General features: G+C 36.9%; 1 protein-coding gene across 8 annotated transcripts in view; it reads right to left on the reverse strand.

Annotated features, from left to right (window-relative positions):
* The window catches only part of Naa16 (N-alpha-acetyltransferase 16, NatA auxiliary subunit), a 63193-nt gene extending 40883 nt beyond the window's left edge, over positions 1–22310 (reverse strand). For 7 of the 8 annotated variants that reach the window (XR_007108819.1, XR_007108820.1, XM_047553689.1 and 4 more), the window contains exons 1-5: positions 22022–22310; positions 17315–17399; positions 15341–15445; positions 13244–13401; positions 11045–11179 (exon numbers count right to left, since the gene is read on the reverse strand). Coding sequence is in view for 6 of the 8 variants with exons in the window: in XM_047553689.1 (XP_047409645.1) it covers positions 11045–11179; positions 13244–13401; positions 15341–15445; positions 17315–17399; positions 22022–22075 (537 nt within the window). In the remaining 2 variants the exon portion in view is untranslated. Of the gene's footprint in view, positions 1–11044; positions 11180–13243; positions 13402–15340; positions 15446–17314; positions 17400–22021 lie in introns of those variants that run through there. The other variant, XM_047553691.1, reaches the window with a different exon arrangement.
* Between the last annotated feature and the right edge of the window lie 3344 nt (positions 22311–25654).

Raw genomic sequence — 25654 nt, forward strand, 5'->3', positions numbered from 1 at the left:
ACAGATGTTTAATTAAATCGTTTTCTTAGAATCATTTGTACAGACTTTAAAAAGCAACTCACAAGCAGTTACAAATAAAAGTGATTAAGAGCATAGATAATTAATACAGTCTTTAAAATAAATAAAGGTGTGGGACTTCTGTCTATGATCAAGTGGTTTAGCAAACCCCATACTCAAGTATAAAAATGACTCAAATCCTACGGAATCTACCCAAAAATTTACAAGAACCAAAGGAGTCTAGTAGTCACAAAATAAAAGGTCAATATATAAAAATCACTTGTATTTCCTAATACTAGCAATGAACAACCTAATAATTAAATTAAAACAGCTCAATCCACAATAACATCAAAAAGAACAAAATATTTAGAAATAAATGTAAGAAATAAAGTCTAAATACTGAAAACTACAAAATGTGTCAAGAAAAATTAAAGATCTAAAAAATGGAGACACATTCTATTCCACGATCATGAATCAGAACACTTAATATTGTCAGGATGGCAACTCTCTCTAAATTCATCTTTAAATTCAATGCAATCTCTATCAAAATCTCAGCAAGTTTTTTCACAGATATCGACAAGCTGATCCTGAAATTCATATGAAAATGCAAAGAACATTTTAGATTGCCAAACAATCTCAGTAAAGAATAAAGTCAAAAGGACAAACATTTCAAAATATTAAACTTATGTAAATTACAGTAATGAAAACAGTGTGGCACTGGTATAAGGACATACAAAAGACAGAAGAACACTAGATCCAAAAAAAACTCTCATATTCCAGTCAACTAATTTTCCCCAAGGCAATACAATGGGCAACAGGTAGTCTTTTTAAGGAATAATGTTGGGACAGTTAAATATCCACATACAAAAACTACCTCTCCACACCTAAATGACATGCACAAAATTAACTCAAAATGGATCAGAGACCTAAATATGAGTGCTAAGAAAAAGAGTGCTAGGAGGTTTCAAGATGGCGGACTAGAGGGCGGCTGCATTTCATGTTGCTCCAGGACGCAGGATTCAAAAGAGGAGATAGTGAGAGACTAGGGACCAACTCAAAGCCACCGGGTGAGTCTCTCCCGTTGGGGAGGCATACCGGATGGGGCAGTAGCCCCGGAACGCAGGGAACTTTGTGAAGTGGAGTTGCTCGGTGAGACGCCCCTCCCCCCACTGGAGCGGTGAACACGGACCACTGGGATCATCTTAGAGGTGGCTGCTCAGCACAGCGCTTAGACTCGGAGCAACCACTGGGGCTCCGGGCAGCTGCCTGAGGAGGAGCTGCGTGGCAAGCTATTTGGACTCAGAGCAATCGCTTCTGAACACCGGGGAGCTGCCCAGAGGAAGAGGAGGAATGTGGCGGGTCACTTGGTCTAGGAGTGACTGCAACAGAGCACCGGGTGGCTGCTCAGAGGAGGCGGCGAGTGGTGAGCTGTTTAGACTCAGAACGACCACTCCTGAACACCTGGGGGGCTACCCCGAGGAGTAGGAGGAAAAGGGCGAGTCACTTGGACTCAGAGTGACTGCCTAGGGCTATGGGCGGTTGGCGGGAGGAGGAGACACGAAGTGAGTTGCTTGGACTCCTACTGACTGCGTTGGAACACCGGGCGACTGTCCAGAGGAAGAGGTGTGTGGCGGGTCTCTGGGACTCGGAGCTATTCTACGGGGCTCCAGGTGGCGGCTCAGAGGAGGGGCCGCATAGGCAGGCAATTAGGTGCAGAGCAGGGTCCCAGGAACAAGGCAGCTTTTCGGTGGAAAAGCTGCAGAGACAAGCTGAGGGGCAGAGCGAAGGTTCCAGGACTGCGGGCAGATTCTCTGAGGAGAGGCAGCCTAAGGAGACTCGTCTGCGAAGGGTGAGGCTCCCAGGCCCAGGAGGTAGGTCCGGGCCCCTGGAAACGTTGCAAAGGAAGGCAGCCCAGCCCAGGTGGTAGTTGTACATTGAGGGGAACCTCTAGGAGGGGAACTAACCAGCGAGACCTCCCCACCGGGTGAGTCTTCCCTGCCGGGTGAGGTTTTCCCACAAGGACGGTAAAACCAGAGACACAGGCACAAACAGGACGTGCCTCAGCCCATAGCCTACTTCCCCTTTGGATGACCATTGGTCAACAAGTGGAGGCACCTCTGCCCACTAGCAGGGAATATACCCCACCTGAGGGTCACCAACCCTAGAGAGGCAGCTTCCTTGTGGAGCACCGCATTATCAACTTCCTCCAACACTTCAGGCTACTGAAGGATAAGAGGAGATATACTAGCAATCTTCAGGGACATTATAAGTCAATAGAGGAAACCTGCAATGTCTTAATGATCCACTGATTCCTGAACAATATGAGAAAACAAGGGAAGAAAATGCCCCAAACAAATCTAGATGTTACATCAATAAAATCCAACGACAGCATGGCAAAAGAAATGACAGAAAGGGAGTTCAGAATGTACATAATTAAAATGATCAGGGAAGCAAATGATGAGATGAAAGAGCAAATGCAGGCATTAAATGATCGCACCAATCGACAGTTAAAAGAGCAAATACAGGAAGCAAAAGATCATTTCAATAAAGAGTTAGAGATATTGAAAAAAAACCAAACAGAAATCCTTGAAATGAAGGAAACAATAAACCAAATTAAGAACTCCATAGAAAGCATAACCAATAGGATAGAACACCTGGAAGATAGAACCTCAAATATTGAGGACAAAATATTTAACCTTGAAAACAAAGTTGAACAGAGAAGATGGTAAGAAATCATGAACAGAATCTGCAAGAACTATGGGATATCATGAAAAGGTCAAATTTGAGAATTATTGGGATTGAGGAAGGCTTAGAGAAACAAACCAAAGGAATGAACAATCTATTCAATGAAATAATAGCAGAAAATTTCCCAAATCTGAAAAATGAAATGGAAAATCAAGTTCAAGAGGCTTATAGGACTCCAAATACACAAAATTACAACAGGCCCACACCAAGGCACATTATAATGAAAATACCTAACATACAAAATAAAGACAGAATTTTAAAGGCTGTGAGAGAAAAAAACCAAATTACATTCAGGCGGAAACCAATATGGATATCAGCAGATTTTTTAATCCAGACCCTAAAAGCTAGAAGAGCCTGGAACAACATTTTTCAAGCTCTGAAAGAAAATGTATGCCAACAAAGAATCTTATACCCAGCAAAACTTACCTTCAAATTTGACGATGAAATAAAATCATTCCATGATAAACAAAAGCTAAAAGAATTTACAAAAAGAAAGCCAGCATTACAGAACATTCTCAGCAAAATACTCCATGAGGAAGAGATAAAAAACAAAGAAGCAAATCAGCAAAGGGAGGAATTATCCTAAAGGAACTGTCAAATAAAGGAGGAACCAACTTGTGTCAAAAAAAAATAAATGAATAAAATTTTAAAAAAGAACCAAATGACCGGGAATACAAATCATATCTCAATAATAACCCTGAATGTTAATGGCCTGAATTCATCAATCAAAAGACATAGACTGGCAGATTGGATTAAAAAGAAAGATCCAACAATATGTTGCCTGCAAGAGACTCACCTCATACAAAGAGATACCCATAGACTAAAGGTGAAAGGATGGGGAAAAACATACCATGCACATGAACTCAGCAAAAAAGCTGGAGTGTCCATCCTCATTTCAGATAATGTGGACTTCAAGCCAAAGTTAGTCAGAAGGGATAAAGAAGGACATTTTAATACTGCTTAAGGGAAGCATGAACCAGCAAGATATAACAATCATAAACATCTATGCCCCAAACAATGGCTCATCCATGTATGTTAAACAAATCCTTCTCAATTTTAGAAACCAAATAGACCATAACACAATAATACTAGGTGATTTTAACACGCCTCTCTCACCACTGGATGGATCTTCCAAACAAAAATTGAACAAAGAAACCATAGATCTCAATAACACAATCAATAATTTAGACTTAACAGACATTTATAGAATATAGAATATACCATCCAACGAAGAGTGAATACACTTTCTTCTCAGCAGCACATGGATCCTTCTCTAAAATAGACCATATATTATGCCACAAACTAATGTTAGCAAATACAAAAAGATAGAGACACTACCTTGTATTCTATCAGATCATAATGGATTAAAGTTAGAAATAAATGAAAGAGTAAAAAACAGAAACTACTCCAACACCTGGAGATTGAACAATATGCTATTATATGATGAATGGATAACAGAAGACATCAGGAGGGAAATAAAAAAATTCTTAGAGGTAAACGAGAACAAAGATACATCATATCAAAATCTCTGGGAGACTATGAAAGCAGTACTTAGAGGAAAATTTATTTCATGGAGCGCATTTAATAAAAGAAGTAAAATTCAACAAATAAACGACCTAACACTACAGCTCAAAGCCCTAGAAAAAGAAGAACAGACCAACACCAAAAGTAGTAGAAGACAGGAAATAGTTAAACTCAGAGCTGAAATCAATGAAATTAAAACAAAAGAAACAATACAAAAAATTGACAAAATAAATAGTTGGCTCTTTGAAAAAATAAACAAAATTATAAACCTTTAGCCGCCACACTAACAAAGAGAAGACGAGAGAAAACCCAAATCACTAATATTCGGAATGAACAAGGAAATATCACAACAGACACGACTGAAATACAAAACATAATTAGAAGCTATTTTGAAAATCTATACTCCAACAAAATAGAAAATTTCGAAGACATCAACAGGTTTCTGGAGACATATGAATTGCCTAAACTGAACGAGGAGGACATACACAATTTAAAAAGACCAATTTCAAGCAATGAAATAGAAGTCATCAAAAGCCTACCAACAAAGAAAAGTCCAGGACCAGATGGGTTCTCAGCTGAGTTCTACAAAACCTTTAAAGAAGAGCTCATTCCAAGACTTCTCAAAGTATTCCATAAAATAGAAGAGGAGGGAACCCTCCAAAACTCATTCTATGAAGCCAATATTACCCTGATACCTAAACCAGATAGAGACACATCGAGGAAAGAAAATTTCAGACCAATATCCTTAATGAACATCAACGCAAAAATTCTCAACAAAATTTTAGCAAATCGCATACAAAAACATATTAAAAAGATAGTGCACCATGATCAAGTGGGTTTCATCCCAGGGATGCAAGGTTGGTTCAACATCAGGAAATCAATAAATGTAATTAACCATATCAATAGACTTAAAGTCAAGAATCACATGATTATTTCAATAGATGCAGAAAAGGCATTTGATAAAATACAGCACCCCTTCATGCTCAAAACACTAGAAAAAATAGGGATAGTGGGAACGTTCCTTAACATTGTAAAGGCCATCTACGCTAAGCCCATGGCTAATAATATTCTAAATGGTGAAAAATTGAAAGCATTCCCCCTAAAAACTGGAACAAGGCAGGGATGCCCTCTTTCACCACTTATTTTCAATATCATCCTTGAAATTCTAGCCAGAGCAATTAGACAGACCAAAGAAATTAAAGGGATACGAATAGGAAAAGAACTCAAACTATCCCTATTTGCTGATGATATGATTATATACTTAGAGGAACCAGGAAATTCCACCAGAAAAATTCATAAGGAATTCAGTAAAGTAGCGGGATATAAGATCAATGCACGTAAATCTAATGCATTTTATACCTAAGTGATGAATCTTCAGAAAGAGAAATTAGGAAAACTACCCCATTCACAATAGCATCGAAAAAAATTAAATACTTGGGAATCAATCTCACGAAAGAGGTGAAAGACCTCTACAATGAGAACTACAGAACACTAAAGAAAGAAATTAAAGAACACCTTAGAAGATGGAAAGATCTCCCATGTTCTTGGATAGGCAGAATTAATATTGTCAAAATGGCTATACTACCAAAAGTGCTATACAGATTCAATGCAATTCCAATTAAAATCCCAATGATGTACCTTACAGAAATAGAGCAAGCAATTATGAAATTCATCTGGAAGAATAAAAAACCCAGAATAGCTAAAGCAATCCTTGGCAGAAAGAGTGAAGCAGGGGGTATCGCAATACTAGATCTTCAACTCTACTACAAAGCAATAGTAACAAAAACGTCATGGTATTGGTACCAAAACAGAAAAGTAGATCAATGGTACAGAATAGAGGACATGGACACAAACCCAAATAAATACAATTTTCTCATACTAGACAAAGCGGCCAAAAATATGCAATGGAGAAAAGATAGCCTCTTCAACAAATGGTGCTGGGAGAATTGGAAATCCATATGCAACAGAATGAAACTAAACCCATATCTCTCACCATGCACCAAACTCAAAATGGATTATGGACCTCAGAATCAGACCAGAGACCTTGCATCTTATAGAAGAAAAAGTAGGTCCAGAGCTTCAACATGTCAGCTTAGGACCAGAGTTCATCAACAGAACTCCCATAGCACAAGAAATAAAAGCAAGAATCAATAACTGGAACAGATTCAAACTAAAAAGCTTTCTCTCAGCAAAGGAAACTATCAGCAATGCGAACAAAGAGCCTACAGAGTGGGAGAAAATCTTTGCCAATCATACTTCAGATAGAGCGCTAATCTCCAGAATCTATAAAGAACTCAAAAAACTCTACACCAAGAATACAAATAATCCAATCGACAAATGGGCTAAGGAAATGAATAGACACTTCACAGAAGATCTACAAGCAATCCACAAACATATGGAAAAATGTTCAACATCTCTAGTAATAAGAGAAATGCAAATCAAAACCACCCTAAGATTCCATCTCACCCCAATTAGAATGGCGATTATCAAGAATACAAGCAACAACAGGTGTTGGGGAGGATGTGGGGAGAAAGGTACACTCATACATTGCTGGTGGGCCTGCAAATTAGTGCAGCCACTCTGGAAAGCAGTGTGGAGACTCCTTAGAAAACTTGGAATGGAACCACCATTTGACCCAGCTATTCCACTCCTTGGCCTATACCCAAAGGACTTAAAATCAGCATACTACAGATACAGCCACATCAATGTTCATAGCTGCTCAGTTCACAATAGCCAGATTGTGGAACCCACCTAGATGTCCTTCAATTGATGAATGGATAAAGAAACTGTGGTATATATATATACAATGGAATATTACTCAGCCATAAAGAATGATAAAATTATGGCATTTGCAGGCAAATGGATGAAATTGGAGAATATCATGCTAAGTGAGATAAGCCAATCTCAAAAAAACAAAGGACGAATGATATCGCTAATAAGTGGATGATGACACATAATGGGGGTTGGGAGGGGTTAGTGTTATGGTTAGAGTTAGGCTTAGGGAGGGTGGCAAGAATGGAGGAAGGAAGGACTGTATAGAGGGAAAAGAGGGGTGGGAGGTGTGGGGAGGAAGGGAAAAAATAACAGAATGAATCAAACAACATTACCCTATGTAAATTTATGATTACACAAATGGTATGCCTTTATGCCATGTACAAACAGAGAAACAACATGTATCCCATTTGTTTACAATAAAAAAGAAAAAAGAAAAAAAAAAAGAAAAAGAGTGCTAAAAAGAATTTTAGAAGAACTGGAGAAAATCTTTCTGACTACATGCGTAAAAGAAAACACTGGGCTTTATCAATATTTAAGACTTTTCCTTTATAAAATGCATTATTACTATCATGAAAGAACAAGTTACAGACGAGAAGAAAATATCTTCTAATGATGTATTTGATAAGAAACTGTATTCAGAGTATGTAAGGAATTCATACAAGTCAAGTATAAGACAAACAACCCAATTTTTTAAAAAAAATGTGTATTGACACTTCAAAAAAATACACATGGCAAATAAGATCATGAATAAAAGTGTTCAATATCATTAGTCATCACAGAAATGCAGATTAAAACAAAGACACTATTACATACTAAAATGCCTTCATCAAAAATTGGACAATAAAATGTTGGGGATATAAGTAAATTGAAATCTTCATATACTGATATTGGAAAAAATCCCAAGACTCCAAAAAGACATAAATTGACAATTTGTTATTGACAATGTCCTATAGTTATATAAGAATTATCCTCAGGGATCACTGGATAAAAGGTACTATTTTTGCAAATTCTTGTGAATAGAAAACTAATTCAAAATAAAAAAATAAAAAAATAATCAACCTATAGACAGAGTATAAGAATTTATTGTTATAAAACAGATATTAAATGTTATCAAACTTTTGACAACATAAAAGCAAATCAGAGATAAAAGAAGCTGGGAGATAGGCAAGAAGCACAAATGAAGGATACATGCCTCAATATCCTCAAGTTACAATGTGGAGAACCAAGAGATACTGCAAATAGTTGCTGGCATCAGTCACAGAGATGTAAATATAGTCCCTAATGGATTAAAGATCACTTCTTAAAGAATCAATATGTTCATATAACTATACAAATAATTACATGAGAACAGAGAAGAGATGATAAGGTGATAAAAGAGAGCTATATCCTAATCTAGCAAAACAAAAACTGGAAAATAATGCTGAAAATAGGAATGGAGACATAAAGGACTATAAATGAGCTTTGTACTGAGAATTACTTAGTAGGTGAAAAGAGAAAAATCATCCTAGCAGGTAAAATTAGCCTCACTACCATTCCAAACACACACACACACACAACCACCCCACCCCTTACTTTTAGAGTAATTTGCCAAAAGTAAAGGTTTTCTTCAGGAAAATACAAAGAGAATGACAACTTCACTCTTCCGTAAAAGCAATTCAAAGAACTGGAAAAACCTGTCTGAATCAATTTTTTAACAACTCTGGAAATTAATCAAAAGCCCAGTATCAACAGTGAGCTTTGTAGCATTTTAACATAACTTAGTCATATTCCATGTTCTCTTACGGTAAATAGCATTGTATTCCCAAAGCAATTTGGCAGCCACTAGAGAGAAAAGAGGAAAGCTGGAGGTCTTTCAAAGCCTAGTCTCCAAAGAATCATAATTAACTAACAAATCTAGTGATTCCCTAAAAGACCACACATTTAGAGCTTAAACAGAGCAAAAAGCCTGGGGAAGAGGGAAGTTGTTTCCTATTTTCAACAATTACGATTAAGTGTTTCACCTTTACAGTACCTGAAGCAATGAATAACAGACAAGAAAAAGATGGCATCCAAAAAGCTTCAAGGACAAGCCTGGAAATGAAATGTCCATAGGGGCTTTAAAGAGTCTAAAATATATGAGAATCTATATACACACATGGGGAGTGTATATGCTTAGGAAAGATCTGAGAAGTCCTGAAGATCAATCACCTCTTCCTGATCTTTAGATTCTGCACAAGCAGGAAGTAAAAGCCAAGGGCAATGTTGTAAACTCCCTGGGTTGAGTGTTGAAAGGAATGCCCCAACAAAACCACGGAGAAAAATCAACAAAAGTACAAGTTAATTCTTTGACAAGATCAATAAAATCAACAAACCTTAGCTAGAATGACCAAGAAAAACAGGGAGAAGACTAATTACTAAAATAAGGAATGAAAAATAGGATGTTACCACTATGAAATATATATGCTATGAAAACTGCCTAGTAACAAATTAGATACTAGATAAAATGGACTAAATTCCAGAAAAACAGTCACCAAAATTGATTCAAGAAATAAAAAAATATGAGTAGAACCACAGCAAGTAAAGAATAAGTAATCAATTAACTTCCCAAAAAGAAAAGGTCAGAACCAGAGAGCATCACAAGTGAATTCTACCAAATGTTTACGAAAGAATTAACAACAATCTTTCACAAACACATTCAAAAAATAAAACAGGAGGAAACACTTCCCAACTCATCCCATGAGGCCAGCATTACACTAATACCAAAACCAGACAATCATCAAAAGAAAACTATAGACCAGTATCCCTTGCCTTAATATCCTTTAACCTTGTTAATAGTCAAGATAACACAAAAGAAAAATGAGAAAAAAATTCAATCCCACAAGACTGGTAAAAACTAATAAAGCTGATACCCAGTGTCAATAAGATGCAGGGAAACAAAAACCATAAAATACTGTTAGTGGGCATTTAAATTAGTAAAGCTGACCAGAGAGATGGCACACACCCTTAATCCCAGCTACAGGGAGGCTGAGCCAGGAGCCTCAGCAACTTAGCAAGACCCTATCTCAAAATAAAAATAAAAAGGGCTAGGGATGTAACTCAATGGTAAAGCTCTCCCAGGATAGCAAAATAATAGAGCTACTTCAGAGTGTGACAATACATGGTCTAGCAAAGATGAAGATATACAGAGAGCTACAACTCTCCAATTCTAGCTTAAGATTTACACACAAATATGGCCAATGGAACAGTAGACAAAGATATTCACTATAGCACTATTTATATAATGGAAAACCAAACAGTAATTAAAAATGGATAAACTAGCCCTACATGTATTAACATGTCTTTAAAAATGTTGAATGAAAAAAACTGCATCATTTATATACATTTTAAATACAAAAAATAGGTTTTATCTTTTATAGATTTATATATAAAATAAACATGATGTACAACAATTTCAGAACAGTGGTTACCACTAGAGAGGCACATGAAAGGAATTTAGCTCTTTCTGCAACTTTTTTTTTTTTTAATAAAATCTGGAGCAATTATGGAAAATGTTAACATTTCTCTGATGATACACAGTATAAGCCTTTGTATTTTTCTATTTTACATATAAACATATTAGAATATATTTACATATGTAAAACAAAAAATGTGACTCTGTGTGTGTGTGTGTGTGTGTGTGTGTATGTATGTATGCTTTGGGAGGTGGGATGTTGGGGATCAAACACAGGGTTTTGAGCACACTAAGCAAGCACTCAACCACTGAGCTACAAATATATCAGTAACAATTTCACAACTATTTTCAATTTATGTATTTTCTTTAGCCATTTGAATACTGTTGACATTATAGAATAAGATGTTTTTCTATTATTTACTTTGTTTTAAGAATTTTACATTTAAAAATTTTCCAACTATGTCAGGAAATTTTTCAAGTTTTTCCATAGTTTCAAATTTGGGAGCAGGGCAATTTGAAAGTCTCTTTTTCAGTCTATGAAGGTATGAAAATATATTAAAATGAAGCTCTTACTTGCTGAGTTTGTCTAAATTCTTCCAATAGTTTTAATGCCATATCATAATCTTTCAGCAAATGGTATGCAATGGCATATCCAATCCAGGAAGCACGTTGTGTTGGGCGCAACTGAAGAAGCTGATATCTTGTCTCCTTTAAAAAAAAAATTTTGTTATTGTTTTAGCTCTTTTTAACCTTCTCTAAAACGTTTATATTTCATCAGAGCTTTAAGAAAAGAATCTAATACTATTAACCCCTTTCTAAAGAAGTCAATCAACAAATGCCAGTTCCAGGATAAGATAGAAATACTCTTTATGCTTATTTAAATTACTTATGTTCCTATATTAATTATATTATACCCTGTAATATTTATTGTAAAGCTGTCACTGAAAACTTGTCTTTGAGGACCATTCCTTTGGGATGCCTTGTAAATTACCTTTATATAATGAAACCGTCCTCTGATAAAACACTTTGTAAGAAAAACCAAGGTAGTTTATTATACTAGATAGTTTTAAAACATATGAAATTACAGTGTATTTACATTGTTGAAATTGATTCTAGAAATAGGATGGAAAAGGCCAGGGGAACAATCACCAACTGGACTCTCATAGCAGAAATACACCCAATGCCACTGTAATACAGCTCGGCTCCTATACAATTTAGGGACAAAACACCAGAAATTCCTTCATGGTTGTCTCAGAAGAGGTATCTTGACTAGCATAAATTCAGTCTCCCTACACAAATCCATCATTCCAAGCTCATCTCTCCAAATTTTAGGTAAATGCCACTACTTAAAGGAACAGGTCAAATGAAGAACACAAACTGCAAGGGAACAGGGAAAAAGTCACATTTAGTTTTCACAACTCTGTTGTTAGATGGTTGAAAAGAGTGCCAAGTTGAGTCTAACCACACTATATGACACAGGGATCTCCTTTAGATCCTTTATTTAAAAAAGAAATATGACAAAACTCCTCAGTACCTGCCCTCATTGTGTCTGGTTCCCTTTAGCATGACATTAAGTTATATCATTCTATCCCTTATTTTCACTGTTACTTCTCTGTTACTCCCATTCTTTAAGTCTGAGTCAGTTTTCTTCTCTCTGCCAAACTGCCATTAGCCTGGGAAAATGCAATATTAATGTGGGTCATCTAGCCAATAATCTATTATTCTATTTCCAAGATTTCCTAATCTTCAGTGATCTCCTCTACCCTGCTTCAAGGACGCACTTCCACAACCACACCCTAAACCTTCATATGCCACCCAGAAATCATAAATCCACATATTAGATTCTAACCACAGTTCCTATCCTGCCAACACTCTCACTTGGTGACATTCCTATCTTTGTTCTTTAATACCACTAAAGTTCCACAGGTCTATTGCTTTCACCACCAGCTCTTTTTTAACTTATTTCACAATAGCTCTCTTTTTATTATTTCACAATTCAGTTTAACAGCCACTGTCTTGCCAATATTCTTAAATTCTATGCCTTATTCCTAAAGATAACTGATTTAATTCCCATCACACCCAGGTTATGCACAGCTGAAGAAAAACACACCTACACACACACCTTGAAGAAAGGTTCATCATAAGGTCCAACAGAATCCTTGCAACTGCTGCAAAAATCTAGGTGAAGGGCATAAGAATTATATGGCAGTAAGAGGGCAAAAGAAAGAAGTATGTGACTGTATTTAAAAAGAACTGTTAAAAGTTGTTGGTTCCTTCATACAAGAAAGTGAGAATTTCATTCTAGACATACTGATATGGATAGGATACTAAGTGGATATACATGTGGAGAGTCCAGTAGAGTTGAAAATGTTCTGGAGAGTCCTGAACTACAGAAAGACTGACTTATGGTAATCCTTCTCATGTTATTTTATATTTACTAACCTATAATAAAGCTAATTACTCTATATATTTAATTTCAATTATAAAAGTTGAATGGCAAACTCACAAAGAATCTAGTATAGCATTTGCACATGAGAAATTTTTTAAAAAGAATTATATGAATAAATCATTTATCCTTATTTGATGCTCAAATATGAAGCTTCATAACTACTACTGCAGGAAGGTCCCAACTGACTTTCCCCTTCTGTTACAGATTCTAATCAATCAAATATATACAATATTGGCTTCTGCTCACCACATTCTGAATTCACATCCTTTTAAATTCAATCTGTAGTTTTTAAAAAAATGCACATTTGAGACTAAAGTACTTACTCGGTAACCTTCAAGGTCTCTCATTTGGATCTGCAACAGAGAGAGATCCCTCAAGATTTGCAAATTATCTTTATCTAACTTGAGGGCATTTCGGTAACACTTAATAGCTTCATCATATTTCTTATCAGAACGCTGCAGGAGCCCGTATACATGCCAACCTATTAAGTTAAGGAAATAGAGACATTCACAGAAACTGGAATATAAAATGTTTTTAAAAAATGATATTTTATCTAAGACTAGTTTCAGAATGATCTAGGGTCAAGAGTGAAGGGAACAATGAGGGTGATAAAGATGAAACCAGATGAAACTTGACTGACAACTGTTAAGTTCTTGAAGCTGCACGATGGGCACACAGAAGATCACTATTTAATCCTCTCTACTTTTCTATGTGCTTGAAACTTTCCACAACTTTTTCACTAACTTTAGGAAATTCTTGGCAAAAATTCTTCACATTTTTATACCTCTATTCCCTCACTTTTTTATCCCAGTAGCCTCAAAATTCACTTACACAAAAATCACAACTACCTTTTTTCAAAAAGGCTAATTTTTATTTTATTTATTTATTTGTGGTTCGGGGGATGCTTCACACATGCTAGACATGCACTCTACCCCTGAGTCATGGCCCCAATATGCAATTATCTTTTAAAACAAGTTTACATTCAATGAATTTAACCATCACTAAGTTCACTTGTGATAATAAAGACCACAAAAATTAAGTTTACTTATCACAAATTAAAGTCTTAACATATCTTGGAGCTAAAAAAAAAAAAAACCAACTATCATACTTACATGCCCTCTCTCTTCACCCTGGGGTAGGCACTGGGATAGAAAAATAAGTATTTACTATTTTGAAATAATGCTAAGCTAAATATGTGAAAACACTAACAAGTCTATTCATGTTCAATACTAGTCAGTTGCTGAATGAATTAAATGTAAAAATTAAGATAAGAGCACTATGTAAGAAGACTGTGAATTAAAATATATATGTGCAAAAGAAATGAAAATCATTTTCAATGATCCATTTTTAAAAAGTACTTTTTTTTTAATTAACATATTGGAATACTATCCAAAGAAAACTAGAATTGTAAAGATTCAGTAAAGCAGCCAGGCACTGTGAAACAAGTCTATAATTCCAGCTACTCAGGTGGCTGAAATAAGAGAATCACATCAAGGCCAGCAAGGGCAACTTAGTGAGATCCTGACTCAAGTAATAAATAAAAAGGGGTAGGGATATAGCTTAGTGGTGGAGCCACCCTGGATTCCATCCCTAGTACCAAAAAATAAAAATATTTCAGTAAAGTAACAGTTGTATTCCTGTGTCAATAGAAACCAAGCTGAATAACCAATATAGTGTCTTTCTTAATATTAAATAAATAAAACTGGGGGATTGTTTATTGCTTGTTTGCTTGCTAGTATTCTTAAATTCTATGCTTTATTCCTAAAGATAACTGATTTAAAATCCTACCACACCCAGGTTATGCACATCTGAAGAAAAACACACCTACACACACATCTTAAAGAATGGTGCATTATAACATTCAACGGAGTCCTTGCAACTGCTACAAAAATCTAGGTACAGGGTATAAGCATTTTTATGGCAGCAGGAGGGCAAAGGAGAAATGAAGGATTATTTAAAATAATTAATAATTTAAATAATTTAAATAATTTAATTAATAATTAATAATTTAAAATAATTAAGAGTTGGTGGTTCCTTCTTACAAGAAGGTGAGAATTTCATTCTGGACATACTTATTTTAGGATACTAGGTGGAGTGAGCACATGGGGATGCATGCTGTGCAGGTGTTCTACTACTGAGTTATACTCACAGGCAAACCTGTTCTAAAAAGTAAATACACACATACACACTTTATAGGGATTGTCTTTAAAATACTTCAATAAACAAACAAGGGGTAGGGAACTGTTGAAACTAGTATTACAACAAGTCAATAATTATTAGAGCTAAGTAATAGTTACAAAGACTTCACTGAATTCTCTTCTATGTAGATTTAAAAGTTTTTAAAGTTTATTTTTATTTTGAATTAGAAAAAATCTAGGAAATAAATGAAATTAAACTATGTAACTACTGTAAAAGGATACAGACATGACTCTTGACATCATTACGAAGTCCTTTACGAACAAATTCATATGCTTCTTCTTTTTTTCCTAAACAGTTCAATGTTAATCCTTTCATAGCCAAAGTCTCTGAAAAATAATGTTAACCTCTATTTACACATGAAATATTCAAATTATTCTCTTAGTACTATATTAACATTTGAAAAATGAAGGGTTAGTACTGCCTCAATGCTTACACTATTCATCTTTTTAATCTCAGAACTTTTCTACAAATATAAAAAGTAAAACTACACTTAAGTATTTTCTTAAAGCTTAATCCAAGACCTTTTCTAAAACTCCTTAAGCTATAATGAAGTTGCTCAAATGCTTTGTCCTTTTTATGACAATAAAAAAGGTTGAAACCAGGCTGGGGATACGGCTCAGTTGGTAGATTGCTTGCCTTGCAAGCACGAGTCCCTGGGTTCAGTCCCCAGTACTGCAAAAAAAAAAAAAAAAAAAGGTTGAAACCCTACAGAAAAAAATTAACAAAGCAAGCTCTTGATTCCTACTGAATGAAATCTACTATAACCATTCCCCAGCTTTCCCTGAGATCAATTCTAGCCAATCATCACCTAACTTATACCTCACAAAAACAATGAATCCACCTTAATAAAGAGACAGACATAATTTAAATCACTATATTCAATATTGCAACAGAACTTCAACTAATTCTTGGCTAATTAACATCAACTTGCATTTCAAGAGCATACCATCAGACTACAGGAGTGGCAACCTAAAAATATATTAGAAAGTTAATGGAAGATAAAGATGGTTTAGAATGAAATAATTCTCTCAGTAATCCACAAGAAGGGAATCAGACAGACAAGAACAGTGTTTTTTTTGTTTTGTTGTGTTTTTGCAGTGCTGGGGATTGAACCCAGGGCTCTGAGAACAGTGGTTTTTAAACTGAGACTCTGGAATTTTCAGAACACAGTGATCCATTAGCCTGGTCCCCAATAACCAAACATCTCTCATCTCTCTTACATATTGAACTTTTCCACAGACTCCATTTGGATAAAGACTCCATAGCTAAAAAGCTTGAAACTAAGCTTTAAATTGCAAAAATTCCATGAAATGAAGACTTCACCCTTCAAAGAATCCTTTAAACATTACTAGAAAGGTAAGCAAGGTCAGCTTATTTTCCCAATAAAATGTTCTCAAGAACTCCTTGAGTCTGTTATTCAGAAACCTCAACAAGTTTTGCTATAACACAGAATCATATTTGTATGCCTAACCGGATCCTTTTACAAACACTGGCTACACCAGTGAAAAAAGATGAAGCAAACAAACACCAGTGCTAGAAAAACATAATATACACAATCTAATGGTAGATCAACAGTACCATATTTACATAAAAAGGTCAGAGATGTACAAAAAGCACATCTGCAAAAGAATAAAACCATCTGACTACCTTCATACTACTTCTGGATCACAAATATTGTCCTAGTTTTATACACAGAAAATCAAGGTCTAAACAAATTTTACTCAAGTAATAAAAGAAAATCAGATCTATAAAAATACTTAAACAGGTTGAGCATCTCTAATTCAAAAAAACTCAAAGCTTTCTGAGCATCAATAGGTTCAATATACACTCAAAAACTTTTAGATTTCAGATTTTTGGATAAGGCATGTTCAACTTGTAGTCAATGCAAATATTCCAAAATCTCAAAAACTCTGAAATCTGAAACATTTTCCAGTCTCAAGCATATCAGATAAGGAATATTCGACCTGTAAATTACCTCATCCAATTTTTCCAATACTTCACACCTAAAGATCCTACAAACACTGAAGCATAATCTAAGTAGTCTAGAATAAGACTTCCATGAAGCATAGCTAAGAATGAACATATATACACTCAATAGAGAGATTCAAGGCCTTGAATATGGGAAGTATTCTTTATCACTTCCTTTGATTTTGGAATCAAATTTGTCCACGGCAATCTCTCAACAGAGACAATACCTCCATGTTCAGCAAATTTGGGGTTCGAAAGAATCATCTTGCAAAACTTGAGGCCATTTTTGTATTGCTTCTGTTCATAACATTTCTGCAAAGAAATATGAATAAAAATTATTTTAAAAAATGAATGTGTAAAGAAGCACCTTTTCACTATATCATATAAATTCTAAATTCAAGATCCAAAATGAGGTCTAAACAAGAATTATAATCAATTTATATCACTTAAAAAACATGATGTGTACTTTTGTTACCTACTCTTTGCCTCGCTTTTCTAGAAGCTGAGTATAACTTGGCAAATCTTAATGCCCTTTTTTTCTTTTCTTTTTTTTTTTTTTTTAATATCAGGGATTGAACCCAGGGACACTTAATCACACCGAGCTACATATCCATCCCTTTTTATATTTTGTTTTGAGACAGGGTCTCACTAAGTCACTTAGGGTCTCGCTAAACTATGAGGCTGGCTTTGAACTTGTGATCTCGCCTCAGCCTCCTGAGCCACCAGGAATAAAGATTTTTGGATAAGGCATGTTCAACTTGTAGTCTATGCAAATATTTCAAAATCTCAAAAACTCTGAAATCTGAAACATTTTCCAGTCTCAAGCATATCAGATAAGGAATATTCGACCTGTAAATTACCACATCCACTGGGTGTGGTGTGCCTCACCACACCCAGATTTGTGTTTTAAGTCACACATAGAAACATAAAAATTATACATATTAATGGGATACCATCAAATGTTTCAATACTACATACACTGCATACTGCTTAAATTAGGTTAAGCATTTACCCCCTCAAACATTTATCATTTCTTTCTGGTGAAAACTTCCAAAATCCTTTCTTCTAGCTTTTTGAAATACACAGTATATTACTGTTATTCACAGTCAACCTGCTCTACAACAGCACAACAGAATTTCCCACTCTTCTATAATTGTAACTTGGAACCCACCGTTCAACCATTCCTCATCCCCTGCTTCCACCATTCTCACCAACCTCTGGTAACTACCATTCTACTCAACTTTTTGAGATCAACTTTTTCAGTATTCACATGAGTGACATGTCTTTCTGTGCCTGACTTATTTATTTTACTTAACAACTATCTCCAGTTCCATCTGTGTTGTTGCTGAAAATGCCAGGATTTCATTCTTTTTATGAATGAATAGTACTCTATTGTGAATATGTACCATGTTTTCTTTATCCACTTATTAGTTCATGAACACTTAGGTTGTTTCCACTAGCTGTTGTGAATAGGGCTGCAATGAGCATGCGAGGGTAAATGTCTCTTTGACACACTGATTTCATTTCCTCTGGATATTTTGTGAGGACCCTCCACACTATTTTCCATGATGGCTGTACTAATTTACATCCCCACCAACAATATCCAAGAATACTCTTTTCTCCACACCCTTGACAGCATTTATCTTTAGTCTCATTGCCACCTTAGTTCTTATAACAATTCCTTAAGGTAGGTATCATTACTTCTACCTTGCAAATGTGGAAACTGAAACTCAAGAGTTCAAAAAACTTATTTATAAGTAGTTCAGCTTAGCTGCAAACTCTGGTCTGGCTCCAAAGACCATCGCTAGTCCAACACAAGCATAAGCAACATCTTTATTCCTCAATGCCACCAGTTCAGACTAAGTGATCAATGCACATCTTCAGCAATCACTGACCAAGAGAACAATCTCATCTCTTCCACTCTCCCTTACTTTTGTTATTCAGGAAGACTGGGTGTTCTACCACTCAGGATGATGAGGTTAACCCCACTTTAGGGCTTCTACGCTGTGTTTCTTCCACCTGAAATGTTCTTCCTGGGATCTTCCCATGGCTGATTTATTATCCAAGTCTTCTACATCTACATGACCATAGTCATGTGGCTAATACTGCCAGTCTCCTATCCTTCCCCCACTACATGTATTCTCTAGTTATATTACTCCTCTACACAGTGCTATATCATTCTCTGAAATTTCTTTATTAATTGCCTGTTTATTATCTAACTTCCCCACTATGGAATAAGTTCTAAGAAAGAAGTAGTCTTTTCTAGCATAAAAACATTTGTCATAACACCTCCGTGATCTAGACAAATTGGAATGCTCAATAAATACAACCTCTTAAATCAAAGCAAAATGGCACCAGCAACAGATAAGGATACAGTTAAATCACTGCTGTGGTGGTTCAATGTAGAGTGAACGTAAAAAGTCATCACAGAAAAGATAGTTTAAATTGAGCTTGACTGCCTCTGAGGAAGGGAACTAAATGGCTGGAAGACAATGATAGCAAAGAAACCTATATTTCCAACCATGTTACTATATTACTTAATCTAAATACTTTAGAAAAACAATCTGAGTTGGACTTGGAGTTCACCTGACAAATGATAAGAATTGGGGTTGGGGATACAGAAGGAAATACTGGGGAAGAAGGAAAGAAAAATATTATATATATATATTTTTTCTGGCTTACCAAGTGTTAAGTAACCTACTGGAAACATTTACTGTGTGTAGGCATAGTTCTCGATTAATCTTTATTTAAGTCCCAGGAAAGCCTATGAGATACATGATATCTCCATTTAGACTGAGAATCTAAGATAGTTATTGAGTTTACAAAGCTACTGTCAGAACCATAATTCTTATCCAGGTAGTTTGGTCTAGAGTCCAAGTACTCCAGTAAAGAAGTCTTAAGTTCAATAAGTAGTACTACTATATACTTAATAGAAGAAAAAAAAAAGATTCTAGGTTCAACTTTACTATTAATCTGACAGAACTTTAGACAGTTGGTCATTTTACATTCGAGTTTCATTTGTCTTATCCATAAAGAGAAAATAGAATAGCTCCAACGTTAATACAATGTAATGTTGACAGCTGGTCTGGGGAATAAGACAGATATAAGCCAAACAGAATAGGTAATAAGCCAGATAGGTAATTTGTATGGATGTCTTTAAGTACAGTGATAATTAATAGAAAAAAATTACTGTTGGTGGCAAAGCACTGTAGTACACTAACCAAACTTAAAAATAATTTATTTATAGAAACTTTTGTTTGCCATGGAATTTGTTGTAGCAAAATTTTACCCACATTTATTGCAACTATATGATGATAAAATCATTCACTTCTCAGCAACCTCCTCAATCTATGCAAGTCTATAATAAACATTTTATATACTTAGTTAAGAAAATGTTTAGCATTTCCCAATTTACTGGGATAAAGTTATTTCAGTAGCTTCATTAACTTTTGTGTAACCTAAAAGTAATAATTCATGTAAATGTTTTCTTCTGTATGCTACTGATACATAATTTAAACTAGAAAATACCCATACAGAAAGAAAAGAAGTATTGTCTTTTAGAAACAATGTCAAATGACCTTAAATCCAACCAACAAGTTATAGATGATCTCTTATTAATGTTTCAGATTTCCTGGACAAAAAATTTTTAAAACCTAATAGGGGAAAAAAAAAAAAAAAAAAAAAAAAAAATCGCTCCTCCAATTCCATACTGCAGAAAATAGAAGGGTATGAGAAAAACAAAAGAAACACACAAAGTCCAATTAAGCAATTTGTCATGCTTCAATAATTAATATTTTTATGGTTCTACACTTGTCTCTGATTTGCTCAACACAAAGAACCACATAAAATTAAGATTTAAAATTTTCATCCCATCTATTATGAATCATTAACATTCTAAAGACTAAATATTAAGTTTTTATTGGCTTTGCACATCTATGAATTTTTATCAGTCGGTGATAATACGTGAAACTATTCTATAATTAGTATTTTATTTTTAGTCAAGCAACAACTAACCGCTATTTAACACAAGCTTTCAATACATATTCACCCTTAAAATCTAAAAGCTTGTTCTGCAACTACACAACCTGATTTCGGATAAAAAGACAAGACTACTAAAGACAGCTATCTATCAACAACGTTAATTTCAGGTCCTGTGTCAGCATGTCGTGTCTCCCCACCTCCCTGTAAGGATGGAACCTGCAAAACTGTGAAGGATCCAGGGCCGCGGGCACACAGCCCAAGGAAAACCCCCTCTCGGCTTAGCAGCGGTCTCATTACCGGGTCATTATTCAAGTTTCTGCTCCGAAACAAAACACAAATGCTCTCAAGTGCAAAACCAGTTGGTATACGCTGCTGTAATCACTCATGAGAGTTAAAAGCAAAGAGCTGTTCAAATTTATGACAACTTAAGTGCAGTTCAAGTCACCTACTCACTTCTCAACGAAGGTAAATACGGTACATTACAAACAAGCAAACACTCTCCCAAAAGGAGACCGGCTTAATTTTCCCATTACCTGAATAAACCAGGGGCCCCACCCCGCCAGCTGACCGCTCCGGCTCTGACAGGTATTGGGGTGCAGGGTCTTCGAGTAAACACTAAGGACCGAAGAACAACCCCGGGGGACAGGGAAACAAACTGGGGAGGATTCAGGCGCCGCAGAGGGTAGGGAAGCCACCGCGATCCCCGGGCGCGGGAAGTTTCTGGAAGCGCACGGCAGGAGCAAGGCAAGGCGAGGCGAGCCGCGCCGCACCGCTGCAGAGGGAGGGCGGGAGCGCGGAGCGGCCGGAGCGGCCCAAGCGGCCTCGTCTGCGGCGGGGCGGGGAAGTCGGGCTCCGAGGTAAACAAAGAGCACAACGGAGACCAAGTCCGGCCCGCACCGCCGCCGCCGTCAGCCCGCCCAACTCCGGAGCCCTGGTATCCTCCGGCCGCTCACCAAAATGCGTTTGAAGAGGTTGCTCTCCTTGGGCGGCAGCTGCACGTTCGGCATCGCGGCCGCCGGGAGGCTGACTGTCCGGCGTCTCTTTTCTCAGGGGTAGGCACCAGAACGAGTCGCTGCTCAGAGTGGGGCTGCAAGCGACGAGTTACTGCATTAACCTAGACTTGGGACTGGGCAGCCAGGGCGGGGCTGCTTGGCAGGCTGGCAATGGAAAGGGTCTATGCAGGACAACCTTCAGCTAACTCTGGCCACAGTCTCTGGCTGGCGATCCCGCGCGCTGCAAGATGGCAGCCAGGGCCCGCCCCCCAGAAGCCGGCGCCGCCTTGGGCGCCGGGGCTGGGCGCACGCGCAGAGCGCAGCGTCCCGGATCGCTCAGGGAGGCGGGGGCGTGGCAGGCCAGGGACTGGAGCTGACGTCACCAGAACCTCACTTCCTTGGGCGTATCATGCTCCATAAACCCCAAGCCACTGACTTGATTTGCGCTTCTGGCCCAAGATGATGTAGGCTCTTCCCGAGTCAGATATTTTTGCATTTCTCCTCTCTCAGCAACTTAAACCATGCTCTACACATAATAGAACCTGGATGTAGGACAAATTTGTTTTCCTTCCCTTTCTCGCCCTAGTTAGATTCTTAAGAGGGGCCTTCTCTTTTCAGTGCACACCTAGAGAATGTTAGGACACATGGGCAGGCCTTGAAATGAGCTACCTGATGTGAAAGAAGCTTCAGAAAAGTATTCCCAGCCATTTAGAGCACCTAACATTTTCAGTGGGAATTATGATGGTTTTATGGAGCCACCCATCTTTCAGATCTACCTACTCTTTTCCCTGGGTTCCCTTCATACAAGCCATGTGAATAATAATAACAATTATAATTATAGAGACAAGAATCAAACCCAGGATCTTCCACTTCAGGGACACTTTGTACTTTAATAAATAAAAGGCAGCATAGTGATAGTAATGTTTGTGTCTAGAAAAATATAGATATACATTGTGAAATGAATAACCGCATCTACAATGTTATTTTAGTATTAAGGCATATCTAAATATTAAATACATAAATTTACACATATTTTGGATAAAAATTTGTGCATATTTATGAGACTATAGAGTGATTGATTCTTAATTGCATTTACTAGATTATAATGAGTCCTGGGCTGTTATTGATTTTTCATGTCTCTCACCTGAGTTGGTTGAAAATTGTAGAAAGTAGGCATCATAGGAATCTTTTAAATAGGGAGGAGACTATTATTAAAAATGGAATCCAGGGCTGGGGCTGGGGCTGGGGCTTAGTGGTAGAGCGCTTGCCTCCCACGTCCAAGGTTTGATCCTCAGCACCACATAAAATAAATAAATAAATAAAGATAATGTATCCACTTACAACTAAAAAATATTTTTAAAAAGATAAGTCTTTATTAAAAAATGGAATCCAGAAGGCCTATGTGTTCTCTACAGAAAATAGTCACTCTAGCTATTAGAGAGGAAGTAGGCGAGGAGGGCCTCTAGGGAACTTGACTGAGTTGTCCTGAGGACTGTCCAAAGAGCCAGCAGGTGCAAAGAAGTCCCTGCTCACAGCATCCTCAAACCCAACCACTTCCACAGTACCTACCCACTGTTTGCTTGCTGTGGCATTGCTAATTCCTCAAAATTCTTTCGCTCTCAATTTAGCTACATCCTCTGTAATAAAGGGTTAAAACTGGACCGAGCTAAAGCTCCAGTGCTTTGGTCAGGTCATCCTTTGACCTTAGAGGACATTTTTCTATAATATACCTCAACCAGCTCAAGTCACTTTGCCTCTCCTCAAGTCCAGGTTCAAAATGACAATGAACATTTTAAAAGAAAAGGGAGAAAAGTACAACTGTAAATATCTTAGCGACAGGAATATTTATCTGTTATGAAGATTTTCTGTGGGCCTCATGAAGCTTTAGACACTACAAATCATTATTTCCATTCACTGTGGTAGTTGCCAAATCTTCACCTTTATTCACTGTGACTCTCCCTCTCCTCTAAATCAGCCAGCTCATGCTGGTTCATCATTTGTACTTTGCTGCTTTCCACCACTACCAACTTCTTCCCTTTCCCATGATGGAACCCCAACATCCCATCCTCCACATCTTCCAGGTAAGCCCAGTAGCACAAAAGAAACCAACAATCCTAAACACTGGGAAGTAACTAATGACAATTACTCATATTTAATATCTTCCTTATCTTTCACACACCATGTACGCATACCTTGGTAGTTTATACTAGGGTGAGGATAAGGAGAGAGGTCAGAAAATGAAAAAAAAACACTGTAAGGGAATTTCCACGGAACCACGCAGGACTTGGGAAATCACATAAGGGAATTTATTAAGCAAACAGAGTGTCTCCCTGCAGGGTAAGAGAGAAGATGAGAGGAAAAGAAAGAGAAACCGCGTGCACTAGAGAGAGTGTGAAAGCCAGGAGGATAGAGAAAAGTGAGAAGGACAGACAGAAGCATGGGAAAAGATGGTGGGGAGCTATAATAAACAGTTGAATTCCCCAGGGCTAACAGGCGACCAATATCGGAGAAGGATACTTGCAAGCTGACTGATGAACCAATAGCTAGCCAGGATGTTCACAGATTGACAAGTGGTTGGGAGGCGGGGAAAATGGCTGCACGTGATGGGTGGGGGAGCAGCTTTATACATTACAAACACCAATTGTGCTGCTGATAGTTGTGAGCCCCAAACCTTAGAGTATATGAAAGATGTAATGTATGCACAATCAATCTACATTTACAAGTTCCTGTAATTTTATTACTGCTTCCTGTTCAGTCTGAAGAAAATCTTATTTCTACCTTTCAACAGAAAGTGGAGTTATAACATTATTATAATCTCTTCCACAACAGGGTTATGTGAATTTAATGCTTAGTTATTAAAAGCTTTTGATTTTTAAAAAAGTGTTGTGTAAATATAAACTCACTGTTTTTCAGAAAGAAAGCCAAAGCCCATTTGAGGGATCATGGACTTCCACCAAATGTTCCTTCCTGGTATTCCGGACCAGTTGTACCTCAATTAGAATCACCATTAAATAATACCAGTAATAGCTTCTAAAAAGACCCTCACAGTTCCCAAAGCAATTTTTGCATAAAGGATATGAGCCAGTGCTTCTCTTTGCTAAGCCTAGGGGGAAAAATGGGAAAAGACTTTTCTTTGCTCTCTGCACGTAACATATCTTACAGAATCAGCTGGAAGGGTAAAATTACGAAGTTTGCTACTATTCCCACAACCAGTTTAGCCATGTAAAGACTGATGGAAAACAACTTACTGGATTTCATACTACATTCCACCTCAAATTCTCTAATTTCTGACTCCCTTCTACTCTCCTTGCTCATTTTTTCCCCTCATTTTTTCCCCCCTCAGGGGGGAAAAAAAACAGCACTCTCATTCCTCCCTTGAGCTCTCCATCTGTTCCCTTTTTGCTTTTCTGAACTTTTATTCATCAGTTACTATTTCACAGTTTGCGTTCCATGGGAAGAGACAGACAATAAACACATAAATGAGCAAATAAGATCACTCCAGACAGTGAGAAGCCCTATAAGGGAAATAAAATGAAGTCATGTGAGGGCAATGAGGGCTGAGAAAGGGATTACTTAAATCAAGTTCTCAGGAAT

This window comes from Sciurus carolinensis, chromosome 5 (assembly GCF_902686445.1).
Source record: "Sciurus carolinensis chromosome 5, mSciCar1.2, whole genome shotgun sequence".
Taxonomy (NCBI): Eukaryota; Metazoa; Chordata; class Mammalia; order Rodentia; family Sciuridae; genus Sciurus; species Sciurus carolinensis.